Raw genomic sequence first — 14,214 nt, 5'->3', positions numbered from 1 at the left:
CTAATATTGTATTAAATATCCTGTGCAGTGCACGTTTACTCTAAAATCGTATTCCTTTCTTTATGTACCTATTAATATCTAAATATTCTATTCTTGTTCTCCTCCTCCAAGTTTATACATCTGTAGATATTGGGCACTGATGCAAATCTAGGTGTATATGTGCTGTTCAGGCCCATGTGCATGTCAAGAAGGTGTGTGGTGATTGTATCACAACGTTCAACTTTACAACTTCCCTCCTTCCCGCTTTATTTTCAACAGTTGACCGCTGTTGACATTATACTCATAGACATAAGTACTGATGGAAAATCTAAACATACTAAAACATACTCATTTTAAAGTTTAAAAGATCACAAAGGTTGTAAAGAACACATGCCGCACACTCCAAGACCATAAAGGTACAATCTAATCCCCAAGAATAGCTTTTGTTACATACAGTATCTCTATAAGGTTTCTTTGCTTGTTTTGGTAAAACTCTGTGATGTGTTAAAGCGGAACTATTTTAACTAATTTAACAGCTTCGGAGTCATTGTGATGGTTAAATGGCTTGTTTCCGGGGAGATTGTGGGCTGTCTCCACCTCCCCCCAACTGTCTTTTAGCGGGAAATCAGCCTTGCAGGACCATGGATGCCGACCCGGATTCCGCAGAATCAGAAAGAAACACGAACTGCTTTATAGAACTATTAAAATGCCTTCCAGGCAGGTACCGGCTATAAGATCAAGGCAGCGAGTGTTATTTTAGACGGGGCCAAACACGAGTAAACCTCAGAGTAGCTTTTTCCTAATGGCGACAAGTGAAAAAAACATAAAACTCTCTGTTCGCTCTCATTTTTATGAACTCTACAGATTGTGTTTCGCCGGCTCTGATGAAAACAAATGCACAAGTCCAGGAGAGGGGGGAGCGTCAGCGGTGAGTTACTGCGACAATGAGGATAAACCGGCTTTAATTTATCAACTATGAACGTAACTATGTTTGTACTCCTTATATTCTGTTCTCGTGTTTGAGAACGAGAAGGACAAAAAGACACTGACACATCTCTTGATATAATACATCCAAGTCAATCGATCAACCAATCCATTTTTGGGACAGAGGGACTTCCTGAACTGTTCTATTGACCGTGTTAGATTTGACATATGTGACCAATGAGGTGCGCACTTGTGTGTACATCTGGACACAATGTTTAATGTGTGTAACACCTGACATGGTAGATCCCATATTCATAATGAATTCTAACCTTCACAGGTGTGTCCATCCTCCTTCAGGTGGTAACCTAGACGACAGTAGCACTGATAAGAGCCGTAGATGTTGGCGCACTCCTGGCTACAGGGATGTTTGTCACATTCGTTCACATCTAAGCACGGAAAAGATGATCATGTTACACATGGTAAGTCTTGTTCTGCATTTTTTCAGTTAAGAATTCGCATTCAGAAGACTTTCTATCACGAATACAGTACATACAATATATCCATACAATAGTGTGAAAACGCTTTTGTGCTGTTAAGGTCCCAAATTCAATGTGATTGAATTGTTTAAATTCTATTTGTTTAAATAGAATATGTCCTCTGTGGATTGTGGCACTTAGTAAAGAATGATATTATATTACCTTATGTAAGTGTGTTTTTAACAGGCCTAGTACAACAATGGAGCTCTATTGCACAAATAAATAAGAGCGATAAGGCCTTGGATACACAATTTCATTTTCTGACTGTCAACCTTTGACAGAGAAATGAGTTCTACAGACAGAAACATCAAAACAAGAACATAAGTCTTATAACTGACTGGTGATTTCTGGGGCTGTGAAATGGAAAAAGAAAGATTGAGGTAAAGTAAAAAAATAAATATAAAAATAAATAAAGGAGCAGCCTGGTGCCTTTTTTTTTATGAAACTGCTTCAAGAGTCTGAAGCAAATGAATGTGAAAAACCCGAATGGAATCACACTGCTCAGACAAACTTTCATAGTAAAGTCTGATAAATGGCGAACAGACGAACACCACTTGGTTCCGTTCCCTGGACAATATCTGTGACAAGCTGGATGTAACGTGGATCACGCTCCTTCGTCAGAATTGCTCTCCGAAGCACGACTGTGTCTTCAACACACTTGATGACTGACAGCACCTGAACTTAGAAATGACACCTCCGCATTCCCAGAAACGAAGACTGGGAAATTACGTTCCACCAGAAAGCATTTTGCGCCGATAAGAAATACTTACAAACACTTTTCTATCTATCAATACGCGCTGTGCAAAGCCTTCCCCCGAAGGCAAAACCTCTCCGCTTACATTCAAGGAAAATACGACAGTCCGTCTAAAAACATGCCATTTAAACGGTTATATATATATATTAAAAAAAAGGGGGGAAACACTAGCTTACCTTCACAATTCTTGCCATCATATGAAAGGGAGAAGCCAGCTGTGCACGAGCAGTGGTAGGAGCCTGGGGTGTTTTCACAGGTCTGGGCACACAGCCTGCCAGGGTAACGCCAGCACTCATTTATGTCTGTCAGAGCAGGAGTAAGCGCTGTTAGACAGCAGGCAGATGCCTTCAGGCCACCAAGGACTCAGTGCCACATCTCATTCATACACAAACACTATGATGAGTGGAGGGACTTTTTTTTTTTTTTTTGAGATTTCTGCCGGAATTTTTATAGGCAGGAGCTGGCACATAATTGACAACAACTCCGAAAAAGTTTGATGGATGGATGGATGGATGGATGCATTTGTCTGCCAACAGCTTCTTCCACTGACTTCTCTGCCAGCTGACTTTGAAATCATGTTTACGTAAGGCAAGTTAAATGTACCACCAATTTCTCAATGTACCAAAAATGTTGGGATTTTGAGGTTTGTCTGAGGTTGTCATCAAACAGTAAAAAAGAAAAGGTTTTTTACGCATGTTGTCCAAGTGTTGGTTCCCTTTATCCTGAGCTGCATGGTTTTACTGCGAGAGTCCTTCAGTAAATTATGCACAAGGAAAATGTTACCAATTATTTTGAGATTTTCAATTGCGTCACCTTAACAATTTTAAAGACGTTTAAAGAGTGATTGAAGACATTTTAATATCTATTTCAATATTAATAGATCAAGTCCTTGTTTCAAGACTAATAACTTCAATAAGAACCCTGGAAATGAATGTTCCCTTCTAATCTGAATCCGTGTAAAATGATCCAAAACCCTATTGAAATGATCCAATCAAACAAACTAAATGCTAATGCTGTAACGGGGAGGTTTCCAGTAAAGGGTAATGATGATTTTTTTCCACACTACTTTTGTCATTCGTGAAGTTTGTGGAACATTTTCCGTTGATTAAAGATATGATCTCGCCATCGTTCCAGTTTGTTCTTCCCACCCTGTACTATCTTGATGGACTCCTCTATTCCACCCATAACCTCATCACTGACAGTCATATCATGTCCACATTCAATTTCATGTTTAAATGTACAGACCAGCACTACTTTATGAAAGAAAGAAATATATTTAGCATCAATCATGTTTCTGTCCACATAAGTGATATAACTCTAATATTATTTTATAACTAAGTATATAATATTACACTATACTTATACACCCAGGGACAGATTATGACCCAGTGGGCACAGACGGGTAAAGGGCGCCCCCACATGCCATGAACTTGCAATGCATGCACCCAAATATAGTAAATACGTAAAGAGAGCACCACTCTGCCGCTTTTCCACTACATGGTCCCGGCATGACTCGACTTGGTTGGTTTTCCATTACAATATACAGGTAGTACCCCCTCAACATGGGCAGAGTCCATGTTGAGGGGTCATCACAACACGGCTGTCATCACAACACGGCTGTCATCACAACACGGCTGCATGAAACTGCCGCGACTTTGTTTTACACGTGACACGCACAAATTAGTGGCCGATTAGTTGTTTTCAGTGTACTGAATCATTAGAATCAGTTCATTAAAAAGATGAGTTCAGTACGCCGCTCACCTCTCATGATTGCATACTTTCAACAGAGCTGTCACTAAATATACCAGACTCCTCTGTTAAATTATGGGATTTTAGACATTTCCTTTGCTAAATGTTGGAGATTAACGCAAGTTTTCAGGATTTTCAAGTTTGACAGCAGTCAAATGACATTGCCCATAGTATCGGCTCAGGTCGCTTTGAACCTGGTCAGAGCAGGTACTAAAAAAAAGGACCAGGCATTATTGCTAATGGAAAAGCAAAAAAAAAAAAAAAAAGTCGAGTTATGCATATAGTGGAAAAGTGGCATAAGGGGCCCTATAAAGACATCATATGTCATAGGGACTGAGGGCTGAGGGATCATGGGTGAATAATATAATCCGTGTTATATGATTGAAGGGCACTATTAACATATATCACAGAACATAACCAGTGTTATTTGGCTTGTTATTTAGAGGATAAAGTAGTAGACAATGAATTAATGAATTTAGTGACCTGGTTCTGCCCTTCTTGTACACTGAGATGCATGGATGGAGCCATGCTGTTTACCCTCAGGTCACAGATTGAGTGCCCACATTATGAGTATAAGTGTCTTCCAATTCTTCGTACTTCCTCATTATATTTGCCTTGTCTACTTGTAAAGTGCTATGTAGATAAAGTTTTATTATCTTTATTATAAAATGTACATCTTCGGATGTGGACCTTTTCCTTTTAGAGTTTGAACATATCTCACTGGTTCTCTAGTTAATTACAGCTATTGATGAAGACTAACAACAACAATAACAATATGACAGACACAAACACAAACATATTCATTAAGCTTTTTACTTTTATGTCAAACTATCACAAATAAAATCGCACATTGCATTATATCATTTAGTGGAATTTGACATCGCTCTGGCTCTGTGTAGTGAAGTTTAACTGAGCAGCCTTTGCCTCTAGAGAACATCTGGCTTCAAAAACTGTTTGGACAACTCAAACTGCCAATCTGCTTTTCATCATTTCACAGACTTGACATTGCAATATACGTACCAGTGCAGACTTTGTGGAGGGCATCATACTGGTAGCCCGTCTGACAGTCACAGCGGTAGCTGCCAGGGAGGTTGTGACAGATCTGGCCCGTTCCACAGCGGTGTGTCCCCATCTGACACTCATCAGTGTCTGGACGGGGGAGAAAGACAGATAAAGCATATCAGCAATGACCTGCTACACAGCTGTCTAGTTTCAAAAAAACAAACCTAACTCCACTTTTTACACTGTGAGAGATAGAAATCTCAAATAATTAAAAATACTCATTTAATTTTTAATTTACATATACATAAAATATTTAATTAATTAATTAATTAATTAATGAATTAATAAAAAATGTGCATCAATAATTCACTTTAAAACTCCTAGAACATGGAAGACTACAGTCTACAAACCACTGTATGTTCCATATAAACTACTTTTGGAATAATTTAGATTTTTATATATATTATTTGTCATTTGTTAAGCAAAACTTCTGTGGGCTGCAGCCTCCTGGTGGGATGTGAAGGTACTGCAGGTGGACAACAAGAGAAACAACCAGAAAATACTGACAATTTAATGTTATATCTTATTTTATCTGACTTTTTATACTTAATATGGACCTATATTACTATAGGTGATAGAAGACAGTGTATGGGAAAACAAGATACTGTAGTCTCATCCTCAATAATTCTTGTCAAATCAAATCAAATCAAAATGTATGCTAAATGTTTAGTATAAGATTTCCAATTCCAATCATGGTTTATTGATTTATTTTAATTCAATTATCAATTAACAACAGGTTCCATTCATGAAGGGATTACATTTTTGCTGAATCTGTGCAGTGTTCCTTTCATTATTTCACTTTCTCCTTTTCAAACTGTTTTGCCTCACTGGTCGTGTGATTGACGGTCAGCACGTTCAGGTGAAAGCAACAGCCAATAATGTAACTGACAGAGTCTAAGAGGAAAAGTGTTTTTTTTTATACATAGAAAATAGCTGAAAAATTGCTGTTAGAAACTTGCGAGATAGAAACTGCTGGAATAACATTTTTAAAAATGACACTATATTAATTCATGTCATAACCGACCCTAAGTGGATAATATTTGTGCTCATCCCTCTTGAGGCCTTTTGTAATCATGTAACTTCAACACTTTGATGACATCAGTGCATTATTCCACAGCTGTCAGTCGTGTGTGTCCATGTCCGAGAGGTGAAATCTCACCAACACACTTGGCTCCATCAGGGCTGGCGTGGTATCCGTGGCTGCACATGATGATCTTCCTCTGGCAGGTGAAGGAGCCCACCGTGTTGATGCAGTTAAAGCCCGAGCTGCACGGCTCAGCCCGGCTGCTGCACTCGTTTATGTCTGCAGAGGAAACAAAAAGAAAGAGAGGTAAAGAATTATCGTTCCACAGGAGGGGGCATTGACTGATAGGTCGACAGTACATATATCTATATGCTCACAGTCATTTCAACGGGAAAATTATGGAGTTGTGTGTTCATTTGTTGGTGTTAATTGTGCCAGTGTGTAGTACTCCCAAAACACATTAGAATACACTTATTTTATGTTGAATAATTTTTTGTATCGTATTTTGCTTCTGGGATGAAGAAAATATTTCTATTCTATTCTATTCTAACTAATCAGTATGTGCGATTGCAGTCATGTGGCTGACGGACAAACAAGCTAAATGTTCCAAGTATTCCTGTAAAGGCTTCATTAAACAAAAAAATACTACGTTTAAATAATAAGTATTAATTTTAACATGTATCATTTGTCGTATAATCGAGTACATATCTATACATCTATATATAAGTGGTTTGAACTGCTTGTTTTAAAATTTTTACTGGCATTCAGTTTTTGATTTATTTATATTCAGACTTTATACCTTCATGTGTGTAGATAGTAATTTTGTATTTAATTTGTGTTCTATTCTATTATACTCTCATATAGTTTACCCTTCAGCACAGTAGTTATTTGATGCCTGATGTCTGTTTCTGCTGTGGATACATTCATACATACAATAACATGCATCTACATTCATCATCCTAAACTCAGGGTTTTCAACTGTAGACTGTATAAGACATTTATGTAGTATTTTTATTGCAAAGAACCTCCCACCCAGGCACCCTTTGAACAATTCTATTTTCCTCTGCATGGAACATAATCTACAAAACTGACCTAAGACTGAAGAAACTAGTGATTGAAGCATTAACTCCTCAGGAAAATGTCACATTACAAATACAAGTGAGAAATAGTCAAATTTTGCCCATTATATACAGTTTATGGTTGGATTGACCGCTCTACTTTTCAAATGTTAAGTCCATTTTTAATGTACACTGTATGGTTTTTGCTCATTTTGCATCCACTCAGAATGTGCTTGTGAATTTTGAACCCGCTCCTCTGTTACTGCAGATTCTGCCTGTTATTGACGCTGCACAGAGTCACGTGCCGTCGGATTCATTAAGGTGAAGGTGGTGGTGATAATTGCTCAGCAACAGAAGGCAGGCTGTCATCACGACTTTCCACGCTGAGCTGCTGAATTGTTGTCAACCCCCGTCACCTGGGGGGATGCACTTTCTGCACTGCTGGCCACTGAGAATGCCAATCAATATTCATGTCTACGCCAATTTGTTTTTTCTGGGTTTCACCAAGATAAAATGAGAGCCATATAGACAGGGATATTGATAGAACTGAGATCACTGATTTGAAAAGAACAGGAACATCAAGGACTGCTCAAACTGCAGAATTTGCACATGTGGCGAGCGGGGGTAATTTGTGTTAATTGTCTGATTCCCCCCTTTTTTGGGCATGTGAAGCAGAATTTAGCAGGTTTTCTTTTTAAAACACAAAAGACAGTTTTAATTTGACTTACAAGACAGCTCAGTGGGATTATGTGCAATATCTGAGGCAATTATGGGTGATTATCTGCTAGGAGATATCAAACTTTGCTCTGTTTCTGTAAGTCAGCTAAGGAATATGAGACATATCTACAGTATCATGACATAAATGTTATAGCTACTTCTTATTTTCTAAAAAGTCTATATACTTTTTTTAAGAGCAGTTGGATGTTTTTTTTTGTTTGTTTCATCTGTATTAAACTCAAAGCATAACATCTGCAAGTATTTGTAGTTTTATTAGGGGATGGGGTTATATTTTATTTTACCAGATGCAGAAATGTCTCGGAGTCTGGTGACCATGAAGTTACCAAGGCAACAAGTGGAGAACCTCTCACAAGCCAGATCATATGATCCTCAATAAAAACACAACCTGACATTTAACCTTATCATAAAAAGTCCATCATCTTCAAAAACTAATTTTTTTTTGTTATATCACCTGTATATGTCATATTCTCTATTTCAATAAATAGATATATGCACATATGCACACACCTGATACAGGTCTAGTACCAGAAACATTTGTTAATGCAGGTTGGACAGAGTGTGAAGTTTTTCATTTCCTAATTCTCTTTTATAAACTTGCTATTTCAATTTGAAAACAAATCATTGCTCAGCCCTAGCTCATCGCTTAAACCCGTTTACATGGTGTCCCTGCTGGTCATGTTTTCACTGGGTGCAGGCCAGGCCAGCCTGTTTTTTTGGTTCCACACTTTCCGGCAAATCTGCATGTGCACAGAGTTTCACTGGGGAACCGTGTGGGATACATTTCAGTTTGTTTCATCCGTGCGGACCGAACACGCCAAAGAAAACAGAAACTTGTACAGCGTGTATACATGTCTTGTATAACTCGGCGCTCCAAGAACACAAGGATAATTGCTGCTATTGGAATGGAATGCGAGTACCCACGCGTGGAATGCTAAACTGACACGGACCGTTGTTTAACTCCGAGTATGTACACAAGCTGATGGAAATGTGATGTGATGCAAGAAACGTAACCCAGGCAGCTGACTGTGCATCGACACCACAGTCAACCACACTTTCAAAACCCTGAACTATTACTTTAAAGGAGTCATATTATACCCTATTTCTCCAAGTTAACCTAGTTCCCTGGTGTCCTAATGAACATGTCTGTGACATGCTTTGGTCAAAATATCATAAGGATGAAGCACCACAGCAGTTCAATCACCCTGTCAAAACAGCCCTGTTCAGAACGCTCTGTTTAGTAGTATCTCTTTAGGTCCACCTTAAAAAAAAAAAAAAAAAAGGAATTTTTGTCAGCCATAGAGGCTACTGGGAGCTTGGCATTTGGAAAAGTGATCATTTGCAGGCTCTAGCAGGCACATTGCCGTCATATATAACATTGGACAGATAAATCCTCTGAGGCTGGAAGGTTGTGTAGAACTCTGTGCTGCACTGTGGAGCCAAGAATAGAACTTTTCGCGAACTTCGCGACCTTCTGGTTTTCAGATGCCGTCGCCCTCGCCAGCAGTATTTTATGGACAAAGCACTGTTCTGAGAGACAACAATTCCAGGAATTTAGCACGTTGTGAAGTCCCAGAGAGCGCGAGAGTCAACATAGCGTGCTTTATCTCCTGTACTTAGACTGTGGAGGACCACAAAAACATAAGTCAGTCATCTTTTTTCACACTTTGGCAACTGGTAAGACCTTCAGAGTCCCAAATATAAGGTTTTAAATTATTAAAAAAAATTGATTTTGCATAATATGGGACCTTTAATCCAGGCAGCTGACATCAACACCTCAGTCAACCACACTTTCAAAACCCTGAACTATTACTTTAAGTGTTCACCCAGAGACACAATGTGAGGAGTGATTGTTTTGAAAGACAAGAAGCACAGTATTTCTCTAGCTCTATTATGTAATTATCAGTGACATGTATTAATGTTGGCAGCAGAGAGCTGCCCTGACATTCTCTTACCAATGCAGTTTCCATGAGAGTCCTGTGCGAAGCCGCTGATGCACTTCTGTTTGGGATTACACAGGAAAGAGCCCATGGTGTTCTCACACACAGAGCCCACACCACACTTATGGGTCTGCAGCGCACACTCGTCAACATCTGAAGAGAGAAAGGGAGACATGAGCATCAACGCGATGAGCCACTTTAAACAGATCCACACTCCACCGTTGTCATCTGCTGTCAGCTCTCCCAGGTTCAGCATGCTCACAGTACAGTAGGTGGCACTGTGGCTCAAGCACAGAGTAAGCATATGCAGCACCCTAGATATAATAAACTCTCACTCTGTCAGAGTTTAACTCCAGGAAAAATTCCCCCACCCCGTCAAAAAATATCACTCGTTCCAACTCTGCAAATAACAGAAGCCGAACCAAACTTGTTAAATGACAGTTATTGAATCTTGTGAGCGATGGGTGGAGTTTATAATGGAAGATTTTTGCTTTTCGCCATGAGCTCGTTTCTCTGGAGTTCATGTAATATTTGGTCCTATGAGATTTGTCCTGGGGTGCACAGGCAGAACAACATTAATTTAGTGTTTCCTCTACCAATCATCGGCAGAGGGACGTGAGTGCTATCTTCTTTCATGAAGCTATTACTAATTTTGTTTTGTCTGCTGGATGGCCAAATAATTATTCATTATCCAGCTATAATGAGTAATCCTCCCTGGGAGCGAGTGCCGAGGACAAAATTCGCATCAAGTCAAGATTTAAAATACCTTGCTGCCTCGTCACTGTGTAAACATGCTACGTCAAATCTCTTCATATTTATCACAAACTGTCAATTAACGCCCATTGCAAAATAACGCACCTGGCACCTCGCAGTTACTGTCACAACTTCACTGATTCCGACAACCAAATGAATTTTTGTGCCATAAATTAAGTCGTCATGTTTCCGTGAATGGTGACAGGTGTCAAGACAAACTGTTATATCTTTAACGAACACTTTGTATGGCAACAACCCCAGAATGAATTTAAAAAGTAAATCAGCATAATGGTCCATTTACTTTGATTTCCTTTTTAAGATTTGTGTTGATTTTTTACACACTTAATATTCATCATATTCATCTGAATATGGTCTGCGGGGTAACAATGAGCCTCTTTGAGAGCAACTCTCTGCCATCAATGATGCCATGGCTATTCCTAATGTACGACACAGCAGTCCTCGGCGGTCGATGAGTCATCAAAGGGCCCTTTAAGGAGAAAATTATTTTGGGTTCTCAGTGATACAATTAGAAAAAAGTGACAGAGGGGACATGATGACAAACATTAGGAGCAGAACAGCCTGTGTGTGCGTACATACATTAGCATCTGTTAAACACTGCCTCAGTGATTATGTTCTGTTTGGCAGGAGATCGAGCAGGACTCAGTGACGCTGACATAAGCTCTGGATAAGTGATGGTGTAAAGTAAAAGTAACAAAAAAACAAGACCAAATGTAACCAAAAGTAATGTTTAGACTCTCACTTTAAGGATGTGAGTACGCTTGTAGTATCCATCTTTGTTTGGAAATTACAGCACTGCAATTTCCAAACAAAACCACTCCGCTTTGTTGTGAAGCTGCTCAAGAATCCCAGGACCTGCAGAGGGCTTTATAACTCACTCATGCTGTTACCACGGTAACAATGTGTGCTGTCAAATGAACCAGTACTGAAATGTTAATAACTATAATTTAGGAATACCTTAATAATTTTATTTTTTTCAATGAGCAATTAAAAAAGCAAAAAAAATAATCCTCATTATTCCCCATTCCATCTGATTTCTGGTTGTTTGCAGCTAAAAATAAAGTTAGAATTCAGTGCCTGTACTGCCTCTTAAAAAAAGACATCATCAGTATTTCCACTGACTGCGTTAGTGGCTCTGAAAATGACTGCTGGGTAAATCGCCTTAATGAAATACGTCAGGTACAATGAACTCACCCTCACAAACACTATTACTCAGCTGGAAGCCCGTAGGACAAGTGACCTGCAGCTCGCATACAAATGATCCCACAGTGTTCACGCAGCGCTCGCCGGGCCGACAGCTGTGGGTGTTGGTCACGCACTCGTCCACATCTGCAGAGGAAAAGACAAATGGTGGCTGTGAGTGGAAACAAATAACGTGCGATGGACAGAGCCTGTACATAATCCAACTCCCTTTCTACACATGCTGGCAGTTATGGTTAATATTCAAGACTTTACGTTGTTTATGGGTTGCACTGTGTTCGTCCGCTATAAACATATTCACAGAAACATAGCACGATACAAAGACTATGCACATGTATAGTGTACTGTATGTCTTGCTCTTTTCCTCCAGGAAAGAATATAGGGCACTTTGTAAGAGCTGGAACAGACGGTGCCAGAAAAAACAGACATTTTTCTATAATGACACATTAATATTCTTTAAATAGCCCTTGAGGACATTTTTCTGAGGCTCAATGTAGCCGTATCCTTTGGGAGGAAAGTTAAGTAAAAACACAAATAACACATGATAGAAAACAACACAAAACAGAAATAGAGACTGGACGAGGATGTATATTGGTCCAGCTTTCACTCGGCAGCAAGAAGCAGAGGGATACCTGAGTGAGTACTCGTAAATTGTTTGTTTACCATCTACATCGAGTGCAATTGAGCTTTCTGTGTGTCAGGTTGTGTTTTTGAAGTTATATTGTCTCTATTTATCTATCTATAAAGCATGTTGTGTGAGTGTATATCTCGCTGACCCTAAGTCAGATTGCCCTAAGATTTTGGATATGGGTTGAGCATGGCCCGATGGCGTGCATCTTTGATTTTAAAGTTTTTTGGAAGAATTTTAATTTTCGCTGATTTATCACATTACACCAGGCAGGCAGCGCCTCATCAGCAGCAGCTGCGCTGTCTGGAGCAGGGAAGTTTTCACAAGGTTCAAGGCAGAACATGGAGTTATACTGAAACGACAAAGTCGGTGTCCTTTCACCAATACGTGAGCACATACTTATTTAGCATTAGCATGCTACTATTTATTTGCCGAACTTGAGGAACCCGTTTCCAAAGGTAAGCTAGCAAGGCTACAATTAGCCATAGCGTAGGGCTATCATAATACAAACACTGTGCAAACTCATTAGGCACAACGCAATTTTTTAAATTTTCAATTACCATTAGGGTAGCTAGTTGTTTTGTGACTATCAGCAAAAATCTTCTTCAGCTCCCACTATAGGAATACAAAGCAATACTTCCTACGGGCACTGCACTTGTGCTCATAAATGGAGTGATTCAAACAATCAGGGTTAGTTCTATTTTCTAATATCTTGAAAAAACCTGGTGTGAAAACATGGTTGTTTGCACATTAGAATTCCTGCTTCAGAGTCCACTACTCTCACTGACATACAAATACCTAAAAATTGTGTTACTTTAAATCCCAACTTGAGATCAGAATATCAGGTCTTGGCAGTAGATGAGTGATGTTTGAGCACCATCGCCTCGTTTCAGTGAAATAAAATACGCAGTTGCAATTTTTTAAATCGTTATCAGTCAAACAGCAGCAGAGTTGGTAAACAGTCACTGTTGATTTATGACTTTGGGAAGCTCGTGCTGAGACAGTGGCTGCTCAACTCTTTATCACACTACTGCATTCCGTTATCATGCATCACGCTGCACGGCTGATTAGCGGAATGGACTGATAGGGCCGGCCTGGGATTATTGTGTGTTACCCTATCTGTACATGTGTGTCCGTGTGGCAGACATCCAGCACACACACACACACACACACACAAACACACAAAACAATAGCACTTTTGCATCTAGTAAAAGTGATCCATTCCATAGGGAAGCAGACAAAAATGTCTTGTAGAAACATACACAAAGGAGCCAGGGCTTCCACATTAAATCAGAAACGAGAGGACACACTGTATTCTCCTGTGCTGCTTGTGTGTCTGTTGGCAGTCCCTCGCTTGCTGAAATGCCTTCCATGACTTTCAGGGCTTTTGCCACAGGGAATCTGAATGAACTACAATGTTTATGAATGGGGAGTAGGAAGAGGAAAAGCACTGATCTGAGGCTCTTACGTGAACCCCATGTGTGAGTAAGACCCTGGAGCTCTTTTCCATAAGGTTATTCTCCACCTGTCACAGTACACAACACAGCTTTTTGAAACCAAATGAACAGTTTCTCTTTATTTTCAATTAGTCAATAAGTCAATTCGAGTTGTATGTATTTGTATTCTGTGATGCTGCATACACTCGTTTCGGGGGGACTGTCTTTGTAAATGTCCCAGAGACACATCTATTGTCTCCGTTATAGGGTGGATATTTTCAGGGGCGAGTCACACCGAGTCTGCCATGTCCTCAGGGCCCTGCTCTCTGTCAAGACTTGGGATGGAAGGTACTGCTTTCAGTGTTTGCATATTGCCAGTGGGGCAGAAAGTTGCCTTTGCCTTCCACCACAGGGCTCC

The 14,214-nt window shown here is 39.7% G+C and overlaps 1 protein-coding gene across 1 annotated transcript in view; it reads right to left on the bottom strand.

Annotated features, from left to right (window-relative positions):
* The window catches only part of fbln2 (fibulin 2), a gene marked incomplete at both ends in the record, with an annotated part of 65,545 nt that overhangs the window by 2,763 nt on the left and 48,568 nt on the right, over positions 1 to 14,214 (bottom strand). Inside the window, 6 exons of the mRNA XM_083892208.1 lie at positions 1,233 to 1,349; positions 2,370 to 2,495; positions 4,963 to 5,091; positions 6,164 to 6,307; positions 9,777 to 9,914; positions 11,727 to 11,861. Of these exons, the coding sequence (XP_083748334.1) occupies positions 1,233 to 1,349; positions 2,370 to 2,495; positions 4,963 to 5,091; positions 6,164 to 6,307; positions 9,777 to 9,914; positions 11,727 to 11,861 (789 nt within the window). The remainder of the gene's footprint in view (positions 1 to 1,232; positions 1,350 to 2,369; positions 2,496 to 4,962; positions 5,092 to 6,163; positions 6,308 to 9,776; positions 9,915 to 11,726; positions 11,862 to 14,214) is intronic.

This window comes from Microchirus variegatus, assembly GCF_963457635.1.
Source record: "Microchirus variegatus genome assembly, chromosome: 7".
NCBI lineage: Eukaryota > Metazoa > Chordata > Actinopteri > Pleuronectiformes > Soleidae > Microchirus > Microchirus variegatus.
This window is presented reverse-complemented; position numbering and strand designations above follow the sequence as displayed.